Raw genomic sequence first — 24800 nt, 5'->3', positions numbered from 1 at the left:
CGTACAGTAGGTAGATGTTAGTGATGACTGTTATAAAATATATTATGATGATGTGTATCATCGCTATAGCCTATACGACCCAAAAATGTATGATTATTATCGTTATTTATTATGGTGTATGGTATCAATATATATTGTGGCCGAGGCTATTCCTTTATAATAATATTAATTATTATTCACCTGAACCTGGGATTGAAATCGAACAGAAACTTATATTTTAAAGTAAAGTAGTTTTAATGATAAAAACGTTTATTTAAGTCAAGTAGTTTATTTTTTTAGCAATTTTTTTTAAATATCAATATTTTTTTGGAGTAAATCTGTTACACCCTGACAATAAATTACATAAAAGTTTTATAAAGTTTCACAAAATATTCAAATGTAGATAAAATGCATATTTCATTTTATACTATATTCTTATTTTTACATTATGTGTTTGATATAAAACTACAACTGTTCTGACTATACTATATTATCTGTACAATTATTCGCAAATCGTTTAATATATTAATAATATGTTACCTCCCGACAGTGTTCGGATTAGATAAGTATTTTTTTATCTAGATAAAGATAAAGATAAATACTTTTTTATCTAGATAAAAAAAAGATACAATTATTTTTTAAATGGTTATAAATTTTAGTATATTTTAGTTGGGCACTAGAAACATAATAATAATTATAATGATATAAATAAAAATAATTACATTATTTATAAACCATAAACTTTGTTTGAAAATCTGTATAAATATTTAAAAATTTGGTTCAATTTCGTGATATTTATCAATAAAAAATGTATCTAGATGAATTTATTTAGATTAGTAGAAAAATTATCGAAGATAAACGTTTAAATACCTTCTAACTATTTATCTAGATAAGATAAAAGATGAACAAATAATTATCTAGATATTCATACATTTATCTAGATAAGTCCGAACACTGCCTTTCGAGTTCGAGTCGTTATGGTAGGTAAATGTAAAATTAGTTCTTGTTTACCTGATTAACGTGCCTGTATGGTTATAATAATATATGATCGCTATATAATAGGTACTATAACAGTATTAGTGCGTATGAGTATATCGATGAATATTATGATTACAATATCGATGATTGATAATAATTGTACTTGAATGAGGCGTATTATATAGTATTACGGGGAAGTACATGTAATATGCATCTATGCATACAATCATCAATAAATATTACCATTATTGGACAATTGGTCGCGTCGATAACAAACAATCCGACCGTTTAAAATTGTTAATGATTTCTGGTCGTCACATATATTATAAAGTATTCCTTCTTACATAAGCTCGGGTATAAATCTGATTGATATGTCTCAATACTATATAAATACATATGGTAAAGTACCAAGGTAGGTTGTTGACGTAGGTATATGTAATATTATCGAATTGATAAAACACTATTATATAGTTAATAGAAGGTACTTTCTTGTATATTATAAAAAAATCAATGATATAATAATAATATAGTAGCTAGTGTTAGTATGGTACATGTAATTATATGTGTGTGTGTGTGTGTATTTTATGTAATATTCATTAGGCAGGTAAAGTTGTTGTTTTCTGTTTGTTTATTATTTGGTTGATTTTGACTCTTGATATAGGCAGTTTATTTATCAAAGGATTGGAAATTTAAATTTCAAATTTTCCAGAATCGATCAAAGAGACTTTTAAAAAAAAATTGAATTTTAATACGGTTATCATCTAAACATAGACCGACTATTTACCATAATACGTGTGGTCGTATATATTGGATTTAAAGTAAAATTATAATAAATCTATTTGTGTCTTTGGAATATTATAAAAATAGTTTAAAAAACGATTCAAGTAGGTAGCTCCATTGGGAGCCCTCCTACATCGTGCCATTTTTAATGTTATGTAATCCTCTTCATCATTATTACTTGTTGTGCTTAATTGTATAGTTGTATATTTTCTTATTGAATAAAAAAAAAAAAAAGATTGAGAGTGAATATTTTCCGTTGCACAATTTGTAAAACAGAAAAGAGAATCGAATGTAATCTCCAAAGCTACAGAGGCTCCTACTACCGATAATGGACGATAATAAAGTATTTCGCAGCCGAGTGTTGGATAGTCATTGATCTAGTATCGGGAAACAGTTAGATTATCTGTATCCAATCTAGATAAATGTAAAATGTATTTATTTTTATCTGAATCTTATCTAGATGAAATGTTTGTTACATATATTCTCAACACTGGTTATAAGTTATAACCTACTACAGTATTATACCACCTGTTATGATAATTTTGGTTTTTTAAATAAATAAGTAAATAAATGCTTAGACTTCTGTTCAGATAAGCCTTAATCGAAAGTAAATAAGTGTATTATATACCTATACGACTGACAGGCTTCAATGCTACATTGCTTACGATAACCAGACAATTTCCAATTAAATGACTATTATATAAGTACTTATATTAATACTAACACAATGCTTTATAAATTATTAAAAAGTCATAACTGATTAACTTCTATAATAAATAGGCAGGGACTTCCATTTCAATTTTCTGTTGGTACCTATTACATTTCCCAGTAAAATATTCGTCGATGGTTATGAAATTAAATATCTATGCTGACATTCAAAAAAGTTAAAAACTATAACCAGACAATCGTAAAAATGATAATTATAAAACTCTGTAATATTTATAATTTTTTCAAAAAGTTTGTTTAGGAGTGATTTTAAATTGTCTAACATACTACATCTTTAAAAACATCAATACTTTTCGAGAAAATGAGTGTTAATCTTTAAGACATATGTAAATAAAAATATTCTCTCTTTTCATAACACCTATGTAGAATAATAAAATAATAAACGTCTCTCCGTAGTTCACTCACTGAGATTACTATACTGTAATAATTACGGTAGTTCATTAACTATTACAACAATTATAAAGAACATTACCTGTACATATTATAAATTTTAAATAAATTAAATTTAAATATTTTATTTTTAAAAAAGTAAATTTTTTAACCAACTTACTTAATTATCCATGACTTTTTAAAAATAAAACATTTAAAAAAAAGCTTCTGACAAAACGCAGACAATGTTTTGTTTTATAATTGTTTTAATAGGTATTAATAGTATCTCGATTTCAACAATATAATCACGATGGATTATTATCCATCCGTATATTTACGGAGAATGCAGAGGAGATGATTTAAAACAATAATTTTACATGTGTGAGATGGAGAAAAAATGTGTGCCTTTTATAGAACACGTATACGTAATAATAATAGTTGTAGCAGATATGATTATTTTTGTAATGCTGTTTTCCGAAAATTGAGCACAATTTTTATCAAATAAAAATCGGAATCTTCTACGACCTTATAAAATGATGTAATAATTATTACAAAATCGACAAATCATAAAAATCTTGGATATTTTCACCTCGTACTTACGGATCAATGCCGGATATGAGTTTTATGGCAGCACCTATTACCGCTAAGGTCTCTCGTCTGATCGGACTGTTAGGAACTAATATACCCGTCACCTTGTTATATTGAAACCCACACCAAGCAAATAACAAGATAGAAAAAGCTATTTTGTACACATCGATTTCGCTATATAATATAATATATAGATATAGTATATATAGGTAGGATTTTCTAGGTAAGTATCACACATATTATGAGAAAATGCGTCAAGTCAGGCAGAAAATGTCGCTTAAACTTCATTAAATTGTAGGGGAGAAAATATCCATTCGATTTGACTGCTGAACGTGGTGCGATGATAACTATCGGTAACCGTAACATCTTTTACATTTAAAAAAAAATATTTTTTACCGTTATCTTTATAAAAATGTCCATTACACCTATTACGCAGTTATTAACAGCACCTAACGATAGTTATCCGATAAATATTTTCGTTTTAAAATATATTGTAACAAATGACAATTTAATTAAAGTTAAATGTTTATCCAACTCGTGTATAAGTAATTACAAGGTTAAATTGAAAAGTATATATGAAATAAACATTTGAGTTTCATTTTAACAGTTTTTAATTATTATGTTATAATGTATACCACTAGAGCAACCCCGCTTGAAGCTGCCCTCGACATAAATAAATTCATGACAAACTTTTGAACGTGATTGGCAGCGTAGGTACATTATAACGTTTTTTCCCCTATACGTCAAGCCAACTAGTAGTTTATCCAAATTTAAATTTAGACACAAACTCATGACTGGAGAATAATTAAAAGTACCTACACGTAAGTTGACGCTTAAAACTAGTACGGTATAATATAATATAACCGTATACCTATATGTAATAGTAAATCATTTTTCCCCTTCGAGTTATGTTATTTATTTTTTTCAATGTATTATAATATGTTGTAGACTATATATTAATTGGTGTAGTATAGACGCTTTTTTTTTTAAAACATAAAATCCGTGTTCGGGAAAAATACCAAGTGCAATCGATCGAATCGACGCGAATCGTTCCCGAACAAACAATAATAATAATCATCATTACGTGGGAACAAAATGCCGTCGTCAGAAGTTTTATTAGGCCGGAAAAATGTAGCGAGAGGCTAATCATTTATTAATTGTTATTATATCATTGTGTCTAACCTGTGTCTGGAATAGAAGCATACTCGATGGACTTGGGTACGACGGACCAGTAGAATGGTATACTTCGTTTGAAGTATCTTCTTTTCCTGAAACAAATTGAATAGAAACGGTTAGATCATAGTGGAGTTACAACGTACAGGTGTGTAAATAAGTATACTGTACATTGTATGATAATATAATACCCACACGTTCATAGAATATTGTCCAGTGTCCTAATAATTAATTATTATTAATTAATACTATTATACTACTACTACAGCGCGGTCAATCATTCGTATTTCGTTTAGGTAGGTATAGTCTAAGAATGTGAGATCGGTTTACGCATTTTCATCGATTATAACCTACCTATAGTTGTGTTAGAACATTTTTCAATATTTTTTATTCACCAACAGTACTTCACAGTACACGTGTTTATTTAGGATGAGGTGTATTGTTTTCTAATTTTTCTCAATTTTATATAATAATAATATCTAATTAATAATGATTAATCTTATCTCATTAAAATAAAATGTCTAACCTAAGTTCTATAATATTATATTAGCTATATTTTACCCACCATATCTAATTATTGAAATAATATGATAACGAAAAGAACCGCGGATGTTCAGTACAGTGCAGTCGTATTTGTGGGGAGAGGCTAAGACAGGCAATCATCCCGCGGACGAACAATTTTGATGGTGTTAGTCGACTTCAGGCTTATAAAACATTTAAAAAGAAAAACTACTGACAAAACTCAGCAAGCTATTTTAGAGTTCAAAGCAATTCACTTAGAATTTCCTTCTTGTTTCAATTGATATTATTTGAAGTACCTTCAGGTATGTTGTGCAGTTTAAAAATATTTTTAAAACTGTTGAAACTTCCAACGACTGGTTCACCACAATTACAATAAATTGTCGGTAATATACCTAACCATCAACCATGCTCGATTTGTTTAAACATAAACGTTTTAAACACGTTTTAGAATGGATCTGTTTCCCATGGTTTGAACTGAAATGTTTAAAACCATTATTCGGCAATGATGTCGTTGCATACTCGAATCCTAACAGACAATATTTGTTTAAGTAAGCCAAGAATACTTCATACAAAATTTTTAATTTATAATTTATCAAAATAAATAACTAATTATTGTGTTTGAAATATATGACATTAAGCATTCAATCGTACATACAACATGTACCTATAGGTATTAAATGGATAAAAAATGACATAATGAATTCGTGTCAGTTTCTATAATTTTATTTGGTAAAAAAAAAATAGTAAGGTATAAAATTATAAACACGATTTTATTATTTTAACTTCACTGTAAACACTAAACACTCATAATAGTATAGATGTAATAATATATATGTATATAATATACTATAATAGTCAATAACACGCGTACGCCAAAATAATTGACAGGTAAGTATTATAATGGTACGTATATTATGATGCACTCATCCTTCGTCGATGTGACAAACAGCAATATTTTGTTCTATTCATTTTGTTTTATCATACATAATCGTGGGTATAAAACCAAAGATAATGTTTACGTATAGATTACTAAAGAGGCGATTATAACTGACTGAACAAAGTGAAACCCCCTGCATTGGTGCGTTTCATTAACTACGTAAAATATTATTTTTGGCAGAAATAAAAATCAAAGTCGTTCGTATGTCGGCGGAAACGAAAAAGATTTTTCCCAAAGTTCCCAATAAAAGTTTGGTCTTCCTCGATTATATAGTGCTTATCGTCATAATATTAATATAATAACAATATTATATTATGTTCTCGCGATGTCTCTCGAGTCTTCTCGACTATTATTGTAACTCTACGAATCATTACGTTGGTTCGAGCAAACTAGAACGTGGTTGGGGGGAGGGTTACCCAACACTTATATGAGCGTTTTGCACATAGCTGGTATTTTTTATAGCCGTGTGTGTGTGTGTGTGTGCGTGCGTGCGTGCTCCTGTTCAATATCTGTGTGGCGTATATATTAAACTGAGTACGTTTGTAAGACATCTCGTCAGGAATTTTCTCACGAGACAACGTCCGCAGAAAAAATTACGCTGAAATAGCCATCGGATTTTTGCGCGTTCGTACCGAAAAAAAAACAATAACACCACAGATACACGAGAAGAAGAGAATTAGAAACGTTTATGCCGAGACCGCCCGCACCGTGTATAAAATATGTACTTACCTATAAGTTACGGGTAAAGTACGAAAGACTGATAATATGTACCTACACATTATTCGGGTATATGGTGAACACATCGCATACCCACCGTATAAAGTAAAAAAATTATTTATAAAACATTTACTAACTATTCGTTATTTTCTAGGGTATTACTTCCACATTATATCTACGGCTGATTAGATGAAGTTACATACTTTGATTAATTAATATCGTCAGTTCATAATTGTTTTTGACGCAACAATAATAGATATTTTAGAGGTTTTACCCACGAAAAAAAATCTTTGAGTGAAATAGTTAATGTGGGTACAATATTTTTACCGGTTTTTTCAAATTTTTAAAAAAATTTCTACGATTAGAATAGTTAATGCTATTATAAAATAAAATATGTAATCGCAAAGCCAGTAGAATACTCTGAACTCTATACACATCACCCAAACTCCGGTTATATGAGCTTACGATTGTTATAGTATAATGCATTATCTATAGAACATCTGCTATAGTATATACATTGATTGGATACATTATACCTACACTATATTTAAGGTGGATAAACGGATAATGTACATATTAAACTGTTTATTCGAATAAGTTATATACGCATTACCTGGTTTAATATGACGTACACTACCCGTTTTTGGACCTTAACCGTTTATATAATAATATCGTTTTAAGTCCGACATTGTAACGCGTGTGACACGGCGTAATGTGACAGTAATAATAATTATTTTACGCCGAAATCGCATTTAAACACGTCAGATATCCGCGTGCCACATAATGATAATACAGGTATAATAATACTCACTAACCTTTTCTGTAAGACGACAGCATGTCGGACGGTATTAATTCCGTCCGAGACGATGGTTTTCGGTGTTTTATGATAGTAATAATAATAATAATAATAATAATGCCGATAATGTTGTCATATACACGGGGCCAGCGGACTAAAAATATAATTATTGGCCACCTGCGGTCATCGGACTACGTTAAATCGGTAAGCCAAGAAGAGAAAACTTAAACGGCACTTATCCTATAATAATATAAAAACGCCGCCGAGTGAGAGATCTTCGGTAAGGAGCTCAACGCGAATTCGGGCGGCGCGTGCACGTCTGGAACACGAAGAGGTTGCGGAATATATTAATATAATATTATTATTAAACCGTATGAACGCGTCGACGCGTCCACTGCGACGGTTCGAGTGCGACAAAATGATATTATTATTATTATTTTAAATATCGCGACGATGGCGATGGCGTTTCGGCGTGCGCCCGTTTTTCGTGTGCACGCGTCGTGTCGGGCCCGAGACCCTTTGACAGGGCGGGGCGGGCGGGCGACCCTTATTACGGCCCGAAATCGCGACGGGGGCGGGACCGGCGGGCGTCTCCCCGAGGATACATAAAAACGATACGCGAACCCACACACGCACACCCACACACAGACACTCGCGTATAAGGTGCTCTTGTATTGTTGTTGTTGTTATTGTTGTTATTATAATGTTATTAAACTGTTGTGCATTATATATTGTATATTATATTGTTTTGACATGCGCGCTTCTCGGGTTTCACACCGCGCGCGTATTGTATATAAGCGTACAATATTATTTAAGGCGAGTGTTTTATAATATATATTGTAAGGCTTATGTTAATAATAATAATAATATAATAGTAAAATATTATAATATTGTACATCGCCGTCATTGTACGACCTGCTCCGAATCGAACGGTGCTTATTATTCAACGGCGACGGAAACGGAGTTGCAGTCGACCACGGCCCAGTGCCCAAGAAATAGCTTTAAAATCTTTTTTTTCTCTTAGATTATAATAGTACGCATTGTTTGTTCCGTCCTCGTCCTATCTCGAAATTCAGTGGCGGCGTGAAGTTAATTTTTCCAGGCACGGGACTCAAGACACCGTAGGTTGGGTGTAAGGTTTGTAGATGTATATATAGATAGGCGAAAGTCAGCAGTGAGATTTCCATTATGAATAATTTGTTACCTACATTTAAGTATTTTATCTTTTTTAGTTTCCGAGCGAACAGTGTGTATTGATTTTACAACGATGTGTGTTTATTTTCCTGGGAGTCCGGGCACTCTTATTTTATAGTAGAAAAAATGTTTCAATCTTCCACTTATCACATTTTCTGATATGAAAATGGTACTGATGGTCAAAAGCAAAAAGTTTCCAATAATAATAAGGTACATTATCATATTTTATTTATCTACGCAATGACTTTTTTAATAAATTTAGATTAATACATTGTATGCTATTGTATATTTTCTTCCACATATCTAAAATCACATTGTTCTACGAAAAGTGGTAAATCATTATTGTCTCAAAAAGTTAATAATAATAATATGTATAATAATATGCTATAAATATACTATATACCATTATGGTAATAATTTAATATCAATCATCGATGATTAAAAAAAATTAATTCAATTTATCATAAAATATACTTCCTAGTAATATTTACCTATAGACTGACAGATCATCTTCGGTTAGAATTGTTTTTCGTATCCAATGATTTGTCACTGAATTCAAATTTAACACATACACTTACAGTGACTTACTCAACGACGAGCTATACCACACACTCGACACCTGCAAATGTAGGTACAGCAGAGTTTTAGTCTGGTCATGGGGTGGATGTCAACAATTACCTATATATTGTGCCTCAATTTATTTAATAGTTGGCTAATAACTGGCTAGAATCATATTATATTGTGATAATATATTATAATTTCATCGTTCGCCGCGAGTAAATAACCGCTTTCGACAGAAATAATAATATATTATTACAATTATTATAGCTGATAGTATATGGTATTCGCAATCGTCACGTACGTTATAGTTCTGTTCACGGTTAGGGCGAGGTATGTAAATATATTTTGCAGTAGATGTAACGGCTTATGACCCTCATGAAATTACGAGAATACTATATTTTGTTATTCACAGTCGAAAATCAGATATTTTCACAATTTATATATATAGGTATATTGTATATTAACTATAGACATTATGAAATGAATATTTTTGACATGTAAGAAAATAGTAAAGAGCTCAAAGAATTTAAACGCGTTTACGATTACCTATAATATTGGAACATTTTAAGCGAACTTGAGTTTATAATGGGTTTCTATAATAAATCTAAATCGATTGAATAAACACCCACTCCGATCGCCGCACTTATTAAGGCGTTTACGCAACTCACGGTATTGACAAAATGTCTGAGATCAAAATCGATGACAAACAGAGTTGCGACTTCCCATAAACACCTCATCCGGAGAATTTAACGACGTGTGCGTAGAAGTTATAACTTATAAGTATAATATGTCAATTCAGTGGTGATTTTAATATAGGTAGTCGAACTTAAATATGCCATTATAATCAAGATCAATATTTAATTATTATTCCCAATCGAACACATTTTTTTTTTATAGTTACTTTTTAAAAAAATTATAAGAAAATGTAAATAGTTATCAATACATCACAGTGTGCCTGCGTCAACATACAAGAGTGCAATAATCATTTAATATTAGTCATATAAAATAAATTGTTTTAAAAGTTATTACATTTTTATATTACGTATTATATTTCTTGATTGAAAGGTAGAAAGAGAGTATGCACATAGTACAGGTATGAATATTATATTTTACATAATAATAATAATATAGAATATTGTTGTGTATATATTTGATAGAAAAAATAAGAATAAATTGATTTCTATGTAAAGAATACGTTTTGAATTATTATGAATTTATGGAATATAAACTTTTTCAAAGATTCGTAATACTGCGTAGAAAGAGATAACTTTTTCATTCGTTAATAATAAAAGGTTATAGATTTGTAAAAATTACTTTGTTCATATTTATTTAATCGATCTCAGTAAAAAAATACGATCGATAGTCGATACGGAGGTAGTTACCCATCTGTAAAATGTAACGAACTATTTTATAACATTATAACTATATTGTTTACGTACAAATTTTGTTGTCTTAAGTTAGCAAGTATATTACTTTATAAATCTATTATAAACTATCAACTCTCCTTAGTCCATGGTTATTGATGTGACTTTCTAAAATTATGTCAGAAACACATTATTTTTGCCATTGCGTTTGTATAAAAAGAGCTTCAAAACAAACTACTTCAAACTACATGCCCGAACTTGTTCAAAACTTTATCAAACGATTATACTTCCAATCAAAATTTACCTTTTAAGAAAAGTGAAAAGCATATAGCCGTTTTCTAATGTCCTATCGATTGGTAAATCCTGTGACTACCTATATTTGCATTTAAAAAATGTGACGCATGCTGTGCATTTATATATAAGTAGGTACGTACTTGGTTACTTACATGTAGGAAAAAATAACGCAAGATAAAATAAAATTCATATAAGAGCGTATGTCATGTACATACCAATTATAATAGTCTATAGACAATATATTTTTCTAAAATCAATTAATTTAATTCATACAAACGTGAAATGAACAATTTTAATCATACAAATTTATATGTATTTTTCATAATATTAGCAATATAAATATATTTATTATATTATAAGAAAGCTTATATGGTTATATAATGTTACTTATTAGACTTGCTGTACAACCAAACTACTCAATATTACGTAGATACACCGAATAGTTCTTAAAAAAATGTGTGTATATTTTGTTAGTGGTTTCAATAAAATTGTACTATAAGTTCTTGTTAAAGCGTTATACAATCAGATATTCCTATAAACACGTTTGCAAGCTCAAAATATTATTTTTAACGAACGCAACATAAATACAATTAATATAATTTTATTTTTAGTAAAGAAATTATACAAGAAAACAAGGGAGCTAATTCCACCAATCTTGCCATTATTAAATGTTGAATTGTATCAATATTTTCCATAAAACAAGAACGTTGCAATAGTATAAGAGCTGCCAGCAAATCTCTGTCAAAACATTTTCCTCAAATAAATAATGGAGTTTCACACAGATCTATAATTTTGGTGACTTAATTTCTTAAACCTATATTAACAGTATCAAAAAATATAAATTTATCGGTCCAACTTACACTTTATGTATTCGTTGCTGCAAAAGTAAAAGCCTAAAAACTGATCAAACTCATCTACGCAAACATTCAAACCATTAATAACCTCAAATCTTGGACCCAGGCATGAGGTTTCAACTTCTCATCAAACTCAGTATAGTTGTCACTGGGAAGTATATTCGTAACCTATAAACCAAATATTCGGTCACAATCAATCGGCGCATACCTATACCGTTCTAGTAAAATTCCCTGGATTTACAATCTATCCACTTTACTTGATTTATAAGAACACTTAAATTAACTTTAGATCAAGAACTAAAATTTACGAGCGCACTTTTCACTTGAGATCTTAAACCAAAATTCTACTTATCGCAACTATACTACAAGAGAAAAATCTAGAAATATCGAGTATACTCACAATTGTCGATTACACCAGTACTAAGTTCCCCATGGAAAGATTCCATCAAAATGAACAACATACGTTCAATATAAAAAAAATTCTACATATTAATCTCCCTCTATTTATAAACAATATTATAGTATCATATAATCAAAATATGGCAAGTGAAAATAATATTCACTTGTGCATCAAAAAGCATACGGGTGGGGTTGGAGCTACTGTTGTGTGGATCAATTTGAAACTATTATGTTCAAACTTCCCTAACTTATGTTCGGAATTTACAGTTAAATCCACTGTCGTTCTAAAAGCTCTTGATTTAATAACTATTGAATATCATAACAAAGACTCAGTCATTTTTACTGACTATCTCTCAGTGCTATAGACAGTTTAAAAATATAATGGTACAAATGTACAATCGATCAGATATTAGCCTATAAAATTACGATTACAAAATCAACCTCTTTTCCTGGAATCAGGGACTCGGGACATAAAATAAAATGAACGAATGGACAAAGTATATAGCTAACTGCTAATAATGTTAAACTCGACAAAATGTAATAAAGTATTACTGTATTACCAATTGGACGTTCTCCTTAAAATAGACAATTTTAATTTTTAAGTCATCCTCACCCGTTATAAAATCAATAATCACACAAGCGAGTTCACGCTGTTCTAATGGCCATAATATAACCTTAATCAATTTTTACCACTATATTAAATTCATAATATAAGAACTCAAATCAAATTCGATTGGATAAGATTAAAATCAAATTAAATTTTTTTCTTTTTTTTTGTTTCTATGTACTTATGCATAATATGTATTTTAAAATTGTAATAATAATAATAATTTGTTCACCCAATGACCCTCGCTGCACGGAGGGTTTAAAATAAGAATGAAAAAGTTTATTAGGCTACATATTAATTATTGATGCTGTCCTAATACATAAAATATTATATTGTGTGACAACCATTAGTGGGTATAGACTATTATAGACGTATATTATTCTAGGTATACCTAATAGGATTGGCTTTTATGGTACACGAGCAGGAGGCTCGTATAGGTGGTTTGTTGAAATACTGCTCGACTAAGCAGTGCTCGTTGTGATAACCTCGATTCAAAAATATATAATCATTTAATGATAATCGCCGAAACGCGACCTACCTACCAACCTACCTCCTATGTATGAAAATGGCGGGAATGCAAACACAAACTCGTATAATATGAGTGGTGAAAAAAAAATTACGAATTAATAAAACATAATATTAACAAATAACAGCTATAATAAGTACAACAAATGATTGTATATATAACAATTGCGCTTATATGCACCGGTGATGGCAGTTATACGTACGCTGTCGAGCGAGTACAACAGTATAAATATAGCCTTTTATAACGTCATCGGCTCGGTAAAATGCGATCGTGTACACCACACCACTGATAATGGCTATAATATGGGTATAATAATATCCGATTGTGCGGTGGTCATCGTGTTTTAGGATACTCGCCGAAAAGTGTTTAATGCATAACAATATACCTAGGTAATATTAATATTATGATATTGTGTGGCGTAAATAATGATTAGGAATAATAATATTATATTATTAGGTATATTGCGTATATTATCGTATAGGTACCTATATATAATATTATTATCATTATTTATAGTTAATCTTGTTATAATGCACGTTCAGCGTCCGCTCCGAACAGTCCGAACGAGGCTGTGCCCATATTATTATTATTTTAACACCTGTAGCCTATACCTAAACCTACCTACCGGTTTTGTGCATTACGTATATTATTTTTATAATGTAGACACGCGTTTAATAATAGTCATTAGTCCGACACGACGATTATTCGCAGGCATAATATAGATATTGGCGAGCGACACGTTAGATTTTTTTTATATTTAGGTATATATATATTATTATACATTATATTATATACAGGGCGATTCGCCAAGCACGGTTCTCACCCTCCTGCTTTTACCTATTAATAATAATGTGCATTTTATTTGTTTTCTGATTTTTGAAATGTTCAAATACAGTTGAGGACTGCACTTTCAAATCATTAGAATTTTTGAAAACCATCTATAAGACGAAATAAGCTTCTTAATTTTTTTTTGAAAGAGTACCCAATGAAGTACTATTATTGAATAGTTTCTTCAATCAAGTCAACCAATAGTCAACCTCTTATGTATCCCTCCATGTATTGTGCTTATTGTAAAATATTTTATACAGATTGTACAAATTGAAATAAATATGAAAAAAAAAGAGTACCTATCGATATTACTTATCGTAATTTATCAAGCAGATGACTTTTTGTTTTTGTCAAAATGTTGATGTGTTTAATATTGAAATTCGAACGAGTGTTAATTATTAATAAATGTGAGATAAGTTTTAGTAAGGATAATTATAGTCCTTAATAATTTTTTTACAAAAATATTTATGTAATATTTAACTTATTATCTAGTAGGTACTTACTATACTTTCAGGTGTGAATCACTCTGTATGCATAATATAATAATGTATACACTGCAATTATACATGCACCACACTGCACTGCACGCGATGCGGTGCCCATAAAATAAACTATATATTTTCAACACTCGTCCTGCCTATTTTTTATTTTTTATAATAGGTAATTATGTACACGGTACTTTTACAACAATTTAATATGTATAAATGCGTAAATATCATTCGTTGGCATCATAATCTGTAGCGTGCAGTCACCGTGATTGCGATGATAGCGATAATATTATGAATACGTCTAATGTTCAAATCGAATAGCACTGGACTGCATTTCCTCCCAATAAAACGGGTTTTCTCGCTCTCCTTAAATGTTTAAGTTCCTCAGAAGATTTTTGACACATTCGTCCTTTATAATATTTTTGAATTGTATTATTGGTTTTGATATTATACATGTATACGGCTCTAAAATCAATATTGTGAGAATGAGACTGTAATATTATGGTATAAGAGTTATTATTTCAAACCTAATCATAAATACATTTTTGTTTTCGCTGTTTACCTAGACTACTTGCGTACCAAAAATAGGAAAATTAATCGGGAAGTAAATTTGCTTCATCAAAAATTATCGACAAGTCACTAACTATAATACTCTAGTCTATATATGGACTGTAGTAATATAAAGTCTATATGTAGACTATTATATTATTAATTACAAGTATTTTTGAAAACTTATTTGGCTAGATTATAAATATAATATGTTACTATTTAATATTATTAGATATCGCTATTTACTATTTATTTAGATATTAGTCATATTACTATTACCTATATAGATTGATATAAATTATCGATATAGTTAGAGACTCAAAAGTTTATTTTACAACATTTAAATTATATCCGAAAATATATCCAATTGCACGTGCCCTTGAAAAAATATACAATGGCTGTGTTTCTCAACCTTACACACGCGTTTGGTATGGTCTGACACCCATAGACTTTTACTTCAATTTAAATTACTTAATCTTTCAAATTCTTTTCAAATATCTATACGAAATCATAAAATACTTTAAAGAAAATTGGACTTTCAAGTTAGTGTTGGTACCGATTTCTCCCTATCTTAGTTTTACTAGTTTGAGGACCAACCTTCTTTAACATTTACTGTCATAATATCTCCAATCCTTCAAACTCTCATCTGGCAATGTTTGTTAACGACAGAACAATCCTTAATTCTTAATTAATCCAAAAACTTCAACTATCTTTAAACGAAATCACCACCTGGTTTAAAAAAACGGAAACTACATTTAAGCCCATTTACTACACAATCGGATCGAAAACTTACACTCGAAACTGCAAACTTCCGAAAGGGCCCGGCATCAAAAAAAAATAAAAAAATAAAAATAAAAACAAAATAAAATACGAACAATCTTGAAAAATAACAAAATGTTAACGTAATATATATAAATATAATTGATTATACTAAATTATAATTTATTTATTTAATTATTACTCTATTGATTCTTTTTGTAATCATATTATTGGATTTTTGGGGTGAACTATTTTTCCATAATATATTCATTATACAGTAAAACTTTTAAAGTTTTTGTTATTTATTATCTTTTATTTTTTCTGTTTAAATACATCTCTGTTATAATTCTTATATTGAAATTATCATTGGACATCAGCTCTTTTGAATAAATAAATAAATAAATAAGTAAATTAATAATATAATATTATTGTATTATTCATCTTACTACATTATATATTAACGAAACGTCATAAAATGTAAACATTAAATATCAAACTCGTAATGGTGGAAATATGCTAAGACATTTTAAATGAAATTAATTCTTAAAAAAAACATCTCATTTCTCTAGAATTCTGAAATTGTACTGTTGGGTTACTTGGGAATAGTATGCGTGTAGTAGTCTCCCGTTGCCTTCTGCTCTACAACTATAGAGATGTCGTGTAACGTAACAACGTTTCAATCAAAATGAAATAATATAATTTTGTAAGCATTCTAGTGATACGTATACTACGCGTAGAATATCACATAAACCTCACAGATACTAACGAAAAATGCGGTATAATATAAAATATTACATAATAGTAATTATATAAATCTGGCTAAATATTTCGAAATCCGTTTACTCGTGGAAATATACAGAGGAGCGTAAAATATAATATATAGAAGATTACAAATAATATAATATTATATGGTGATTTTCACAGCCTTTAACTAACCACCGTGGTTTAAAGCAGTGTTTACGTAAATTTATATGCCACTCTCTTTAATTTACCATTATATTATTTGGGCGGTAAAAAAATATTTTGGCGGCTAAGCTCCAGTGCCGCAACAATAGGGGACGCAAGGTATGCATTGTAATTCCCTGTCCAGGTTTTATGTTTAAATGGGGAGGGGGGGCGGAGGCCCATCACCAAAAGGAAAAATTAAAGATAAGTTATTATTCGAAAAAAAAAATGGAAAATGTTGATACTTACATAATAGTACATAATAATAGATTGATATTATTTTGATATTATTCGCAAAAGAAATAATTCAAACAATTCAAGAATTGACATTTTTAGATTCTGAGCGGAGCGATGAATTTATATATTAATTTTACAATGATGTGTGTTTTTTTATTTATTTATTTATTTTTATTTTTGCGTCTGTCAGCACCGTTTGGGACAGTAAGACTGCTCATTTTATTGGAGTACAAGTACAGGCTCCATCAAATTGTTCACATCAGTGTCCCACAAAACCTATTTGCGGCACTGTTAAGCCCCCTCTAGCTCCCAACTAATTACGCCTATGGTTCGGGGAGAGCCACTGTTGTATATCTGAGAAAATTGGCCGGATTTCTATACTCAATCCGGCCCGGTTGGTAATTATGCGCCTGTATATTATATACCAACCTTCATGTATACAATAATTTTGAATTTTAGAATAAACAATCACTTAGGCGATTATGGAAAAAAAAATGTGATTGAAATTTGTATAGTTATGCAGTTAAAAATTCGTCGGCGCGTCTTTAATTCGTCAAGTGTATAATATACTTAGGCATACAGATTTTATATCATGAAATATATATGCGCGCGTCTAGTGGAATTTCGTATACACAACACATATATATATATATATATATAGGTGCATAATAATAATATAAGTATTTTATGTATATATTTACATATTTTTTTATAAAGCCTACTCGAAATTCATGAGGAATTTGTAACATCCTCGTGGAGAAAGTATCGTATTTTAATAACGCATACAATACAATTAGAGTAAACAATAATATTTGAAATTAAGTATAACAAAATAATAATGACAGTGCGTACTGTGTACGGTGAATGTTTGTGTGTTTGAAGTGGGAGGGATGAGGGAGGGTGTTCCGACCAACGAGTTTTGGAAAAACAATATATTCCGACAAATAAAAAGGAAAGACGTTGAAATGTACGTTTGAGGTTCTTACACGCTATGGTCAAACAGCGGAAGTGTGCGATGTCAATTTAGACGACTGCAAGAAAACATCGATCTAGAGAAATACTTTAAAAATTCAAATCGACGTAATCCATGAAAAATAAATTAATAAATTAAAATGTATAATTTCATTATAAAAAATTATACGTACCTACGTAACACTACGATGATCTACGCGACAGATAATAACGGTAGATATTACAAAGGTACGTAATGATATTATACACAATACGGAAACCAAGGTTCAATTCATCATAATAATATGATATAAAATATGAGTCAATAATTTGAGAACTACTCTTTTGAAAATTCGAGACTAATATAATTATTTATTTTTTTTATTATTGTACCTTGTTGTGTGCGTGGACAGTGTCTTGAAAAAAAACACACTAAAATGTGACCATAAATATCGTAAAAAATGACATAATAATAATAATAATAATAATAATAATAATAAAATAATGTGACTAGGTACGAAAATATTGGAAATTATATAACTCTAATATCGTAAATTCAAAATGTCCCTAAAGAACTTATAGGTATAGTGCCGTACATTAAATAATTTAAATTGCCAATAGGTACCTAACAATTATATTTTGTTCTGATGGTATTTACTTATGAAAACACTGCGTATACAACATATATAAACAGTAGGAAAAACGCCAACTAAAAACCCGATGTCTGGGGCATGTTTAAAAAGTATTGTTACGCGATACTTACACAGTGTCTCAATGAGTGACAGTTCACAAATGAAGACAAAGGTATTATTATATTTTTCCATGATAAAAAATCCAGATACAAAGTAATAAAACTATACATTTTTGATTTTGCGTTCTTTTTTATTAAAACATTGAAGTGTTCAATAATTAACTCAAATAGGTACAACTTTAATACTTTCTAGGAACCTATATACCAACTCTAAAAAAAATATCAATGTATCGATCAATATATTATTACAAATAGGCAATAATACCTATTATAGTATAATATACTTATAATCACCGGTCGCTGTCGTGCATTATTAAGTATTATATAATATGTGTGATATAGGTTATGAAAAATACTTATATATTAGGTTGCATTATATAAACTATTATAGTTTGCTTCCAGAATTCTCTTAGTGGAAACGTCATAATATAATATTTATATGTCACTTAGAAAATTCTTCTTTTTGGAATTCAGAACTAATTGTTTTTTTCCCCCGGTCGGCTGATCTTAGGCTTATTATTTGTACGGAGATCAGCGACAGTTATCATACAGGAATTTCGGAAATAAATACTTATTTTCGTATTAGGTATATAATATACCTATATATTATTACATGTTTATTGATTTGTTTGTTTGAACAAATTAGTTTCTGATGATATTTGAGGTCCATTTTTTTTTCTCGTCGAACTTATTCAACTTGATGAACAACTAACGAAAAAGAATTATTCCCCCGTTAATCAAAATCGGACAATTAGGGGCACCCGCAGGATTGGCGGGGAGCTATGGAATGGGCCATGCCCCCTCAACCGCTTTGTCATACCAATATGGCAGGTAGGTACCCATAATGGTATATTTAAATATTTTTGAAAGCTATTTTTTTTTCAGTAAATAAAATCATTGTTTACTAAATAACAGTTTTATGTTATTAAGTATAAATTTTATAGTATGTTTATACTATAAACACTAAGCAAAAGTTTCATTTCACTCTCACACGTCTCCGTCTGATTAAAATTTAAAATACAGTAAATATCGCCGATTTTTCACTAAGTTTATATAATTAATTATACACACAATACGAACATTTAAAACTACAGTATAGCATATATTATTACGGTTATCATATTATGACAAATAAATTTCTCCACTCCCCTCCCACAACCAAACCTAGGGGACATTTTTGCGAACACACTTGCGGACAATTAATTATTTAATTATGTTTTTTTTCGACCAACAGTCAAGAAAATAATATTGTGCGAACAATAATAATAATATTTTAATATGTGCATGTCTCAATCAGACAATTTTTAGGAGTCCTAGGATTTCCGTAATCCTGTGTTGTGATAAACTGTGAGTTGTGACACTGTGTTGTATATAGTTCATCCGAAATCGATCACAAGCAACTGACTGGATACGAGACGAAACGCCTGTAATAATGAATAATAATATGTGAAATGTAGACAGTATGGGAGATGTCTTCGAATAAACGTTCAAAATGTGTAGTGTGGGTCTATCAAACCATAATCATTCGAGACGAACTGCTGCGGTTGCACAAAAAGAAATATAATATATTATTTTCTTTCTTTTTCTGTGCCGCGTGATAATAACTTGTACAAACAAACATAATAATATTATGTACTATCTTATTTATATTGTATAATATTATACTTTTACATATTTTAACCAGCCACTCATGTCTTTGTATAATAAAGTATAGAACAACTCAATTACACGTGTGACAATAAAATATTTTAAGCATTGTCTTCGCGTATTATAGCAGGGGATCCAGCAGGGATAGTGTACCTATATTAAAGCACACAACTCAATCACGGTGTACAATTTTTTTTGTCTTCGACACACGCAGCTCAAAAGGAATCTAACCTAACTTTGAGGTTGCACATTAATTTAATAAAAAAAATTACACTTTTTTTTGTAAAATCAATTTAATAGTTAATTAATTTTTCTCAGTTATAGGTATTATCAATGTACTTATTTGCATTCTGCTTGCGACTCTTTTAATATACAACTTAAGTAAGGTAAACATAAATTTAGTACACAAAATGTGTAAAATTGATCAGTATAGTTAAGCCAAGGTAATTTTGTATTCAATTAATTAATTCAAGTTAAAAGATTATAATTTAATTTATATAAGAAGAAAATATAAATTAAGTTTTGATCAAAACGAGTTAAGTCATACAATAAAATTATATCCACACAGTACACGGTGGTCATTATTAGTCATTGAATTAATAATGTAAAAATAAAAAATGTTAATGATAGTCTATTTGTAAACATCGTTGTGTAATTCAAGTTTATCTAAGACTTTAAATGCTTAAGAGTAATATCATGACATACGATTTTGAAAATCATACTGTGAGCCTTCAAGTTCCCACTAAAAAAGTATTGTTTTAATTTCGATTATATTATGCATAATGTATATATTATATATCAGGCATGGTTAATAAAAAATTGCTATGCGCAATTCCGATAGAGCTGCAGTGGTTGTCGCGGACGCTGAAAAGTAATCTTTTCATCATTTATTCTCTTAGAACTCGTACTAAATGTCAGCATGAGATATTTTTTTTTTAATATATCGGTTTGGATGTACACTGCACTTACATTTATTATATTATAATGTGATTTTAAAAAATGTATTACGTCGTTTATTTAAAATATGCAGAATATTTATGTTATAAATTGTTGAGAAAAGTTATTGAAAAAACCCAAGTTATCATTTAGCACTTTTTGTCAAATTTATTTTGGTGAAAAATTTATTTCTATGACAGTGTAAAAAATATTGGATGTGTGTTCAATTTTGATACTGCAGTCGGCGCCGCCTTAAATGGCTTGTACAACATACGCGCACAATTTAAATTTTATAACGAAAAACGCAATTTCCTATTATTTACTTACCAGCTATATACCATGAATATATATACATAAATATGCATAGCTGCTAGTGGTGTAAATATGAAAGTATAAAGTAGCTATGGAAAGAAAAAAACTTTTGTGATTTATTGTACATGCGATTTACATAATATAATATTCAAACGCGTTTCGAGTCAATAGGTAAGTCCTAGGTATAACAATTCTTTAGGCAAGTATTATATATTTCAGCTACCTATTATTATACAGAAATGTACTTAACACGATTTGATTACATTATGTTTTTGGACGTAACCGAACGAGGAAAATAAAATGAAAATATATTATTAAAGTGCTATAAAAAATTTAAAATAACGTAAAATTTAGCACAAAAAACAAGCGTACATTATTTTTTTATACCATAACATAATATTAATCTCCACTGATGCCGAGTTGCAAAACTGATTCATTTAACGGTTCACTAAAACGTCCAAATACTCTACAACGTAATGGCGACCAATCACGGGCCACCAAATCGGGTTTAAGAGAGACTGTAGCTATTGATTAATTAAATATGTAGTGATTTTTCATTCGTTCATGTCCAGGCAATTGTTTTCGGTTGATAAGAAATTAATAATTTAAAATAGCTTGAAGTATATAATTATTGTAAGAATTTAATTTTTGAAAATAAGTCTAATTAATAACAATTGTTTGATATGTTTTACATTTTTTTTTCTAATGACAACCTATATATTTTAAATTTCATAATTCGAAACAAATTTAAATAATTACTCCGTCAGTACCCGACCAGTGGATCTCAGTTCAGTGGTGGGTCTAGATTGCATATAAAAAACAATGGTTGTGTCTGGATTTCCTATATCTATACTCTTCTATGTAAAAAACAATTTATACCTATAATGTGTTTGTATAGACTCGAAAATTAAAAGCCGATTAGTCTATGAATTGTTTTTTTTTTATCAGGGATACCCAGACCAATCTAAATCATCCAATGGCCGATAAACGGGTATTATATAGCTGTAGCGAGTGTATAACTGTGGCGAAGGGCCGAGGTGGGATGTACTCAAGTTTACAAGAAATGGAAAAGGAGAAACCCGTTTCCCGACTCACTGCACTACAACTGCAGTCCGAGAGATTAATCATAATAATGCTATATACTTTAAATTATATTTTATAAATCTAAAACCATAATATAATATCTCCGAGGGCAAAATAAATACTACTAACTGTATGTGTATATAATACACACACACACACACACTCACATAAGTACCTACGCACAGTGTGTTATTAATAATACACTTTACGGACTAATAATATTACTTTGTGCGAGTGTATGAGTATACATCTACAGTACGTTTTCAGTACGACTTACGCGAGACTGATAAATTATCACCATCAAGGCAGACACTATAACCATTCATTTTGACGAGGATTAGGTTCATTATTATTTGTCCGATTGATCAAATGTTGTTTAACAGTTTTCAATTTAATACTCGTTTGTGTGTACTTTAGATATTCGCACAATCACACGAGAAAATCGATTAAAAATTATAAACTTACTGTTTACACAATAATTGTAAATAATGAGAATAATAATAAAAAAAAATCACTCGAGTCTCTTGGTGACTGCTAAAGTTGTAAATTATAATTAACTGTACAAAGCTGATTGTGTTTGAAAGTTTTACGAAATATACAATTATCAAACATCTCGTGAAACGTTAAACTTTGCAGTACTTACAAGAAAAATCTTTTTGCATGTGTATAATGATTTTATTAACCTTATTTTTTTTAGCTTGATGATATCTAAAATATAAATAATTGGTAAATATTACACAATGAACTGGTACATATTGCAATGTAATATTTACAAAAGTGTATGATACAGTTTGATGACTGATCAAGTAGAATCAACGGAAAATGGTAAGACACCAAATTATATTATATAATGATAGGTAGTTAGATATCCGAAATTTTAAATTTAATGTCGTAATAGTGATTGTACAACTTTCAATTTCTTTAAAATAATAATTACTTAAATATTTTGTTGAAAATGATTTTTATATAATATACTATTCTTATTGGAGATTAGCCTGAGATAATGATTTGGGCAATTACTCGTTTGGGACAACTAATTAATCAAATCAATAGGAATTATACTCATTCATTTTTTATCTGTATTTAAAATCATATATTGTTCGGTATCGAGTGATTAAAATAAAAAATAACTAATGAGTTAGTATAGTTTTCATTATTATTTTGTCTTATAGATATGTATATACGTGAATTTAACGTAACTTATAATTTTTAAAATTAACTGAAAAAAGTTAAGTTAGTTGGAAAATTATAATTATCTAATTAGTATGGAGAAATTGAATAGTTTTAAATAATGATTCACATAATTCAAACATTAAAATATATTTACCTACTTGTGGTATCGATATATTTTGTAAAATAAATTAATATATATTTGAACAAAATATTATAAATATTATAAAATAAGTAAACACTTCTGTATTAATATGTTCTATGTTATTAAAACAATATGAATTGTAACAATGGGCTTGCATAATATTTAAATGGTTATTATATAGTTAAAGAAACTGATATTTGGCTTTTCGTCAGTGCTTATAATAGCTTAAATAAGAAAAACAAAAGAAATCCTATGTTTGAAATTGCTCACATGGAATATTTCTAACTTCAAACGCTATTATATCCGTAGGTATCTATATAAGTTGTATAAGAGATATTATTATGTATCATCGAGATTGCACTTGTTGATTCGTCGCTTTGTCAAAGTAATAATATTTATCGATCCGGCGTAAGCGTGCACGGAAATAAATCATAATATTTATTTACCACGTGCAACACCTATAATATTATAACACAGCCATATTTTAATATGAATTTATATACTTGTACCTACGGACACGTTTTATACTTTCATACATATACGCCCATATAATAATAAGTATTGCGGCGGTCCGGAGATCGCGTAATCAATCTTCCGTTTGCTCATCATATGGATAAGTGCACAATACAATTTAC

At 29.5% G+C, this 24800-nt stretch overlaps 1 protein-coding gene across 3 annotated transcripts in view; it reads right to left on the bottom strand.

Moving 5' to 3' along the window:
* LOC100162780 (probable nuclear hormone receptor HR38) overlaps positions 1–24800 on the bottom strand; it is an 88739-nt gene that overhangs the window by 48644 nt on the left and 15295 nt on the right. For 2 of the 3 annotated variants that reach the window (XM_029489573.1, XM_029489575.1), the window contains exon 2: positions 4603–4688. In XM_029489573.1, coding sequence (XP_029345433.1) covers positions 4603–4623 — 21 coding nt within the window. In that variant the 5' untranslated portion in view covers positions 4624–4688. Of the gene's footprint in view, positions 1–4602; positions 4689–7584; positions 7944–24800 lie in introns of those variants that run through there. The other variant, XM_029489571.1, reaches the window with a different exon arrangement.

Source organism: Acyrthosiphon pisum, chromosome X, assembly GCF_005508785.2.
Source record: "Acyrthosiphon pisum isolate AL4f chromosome X, pea_aphid_22Mar2018_4r6ur, whole genome shotgun sequence".
NCBI classification, from domain to species: Eukaryota; Metazoa; Arthropoda; class Insecta; order Hemiptera; family Aphididae; genus Acyrthosiphon; species Acyrthosiphon pisum.
The sequence above is the reverse complement of the archived record's forward strand: the minus strand, read 5'-3'. Positions and strand labels throughout refer to the sequence as shown.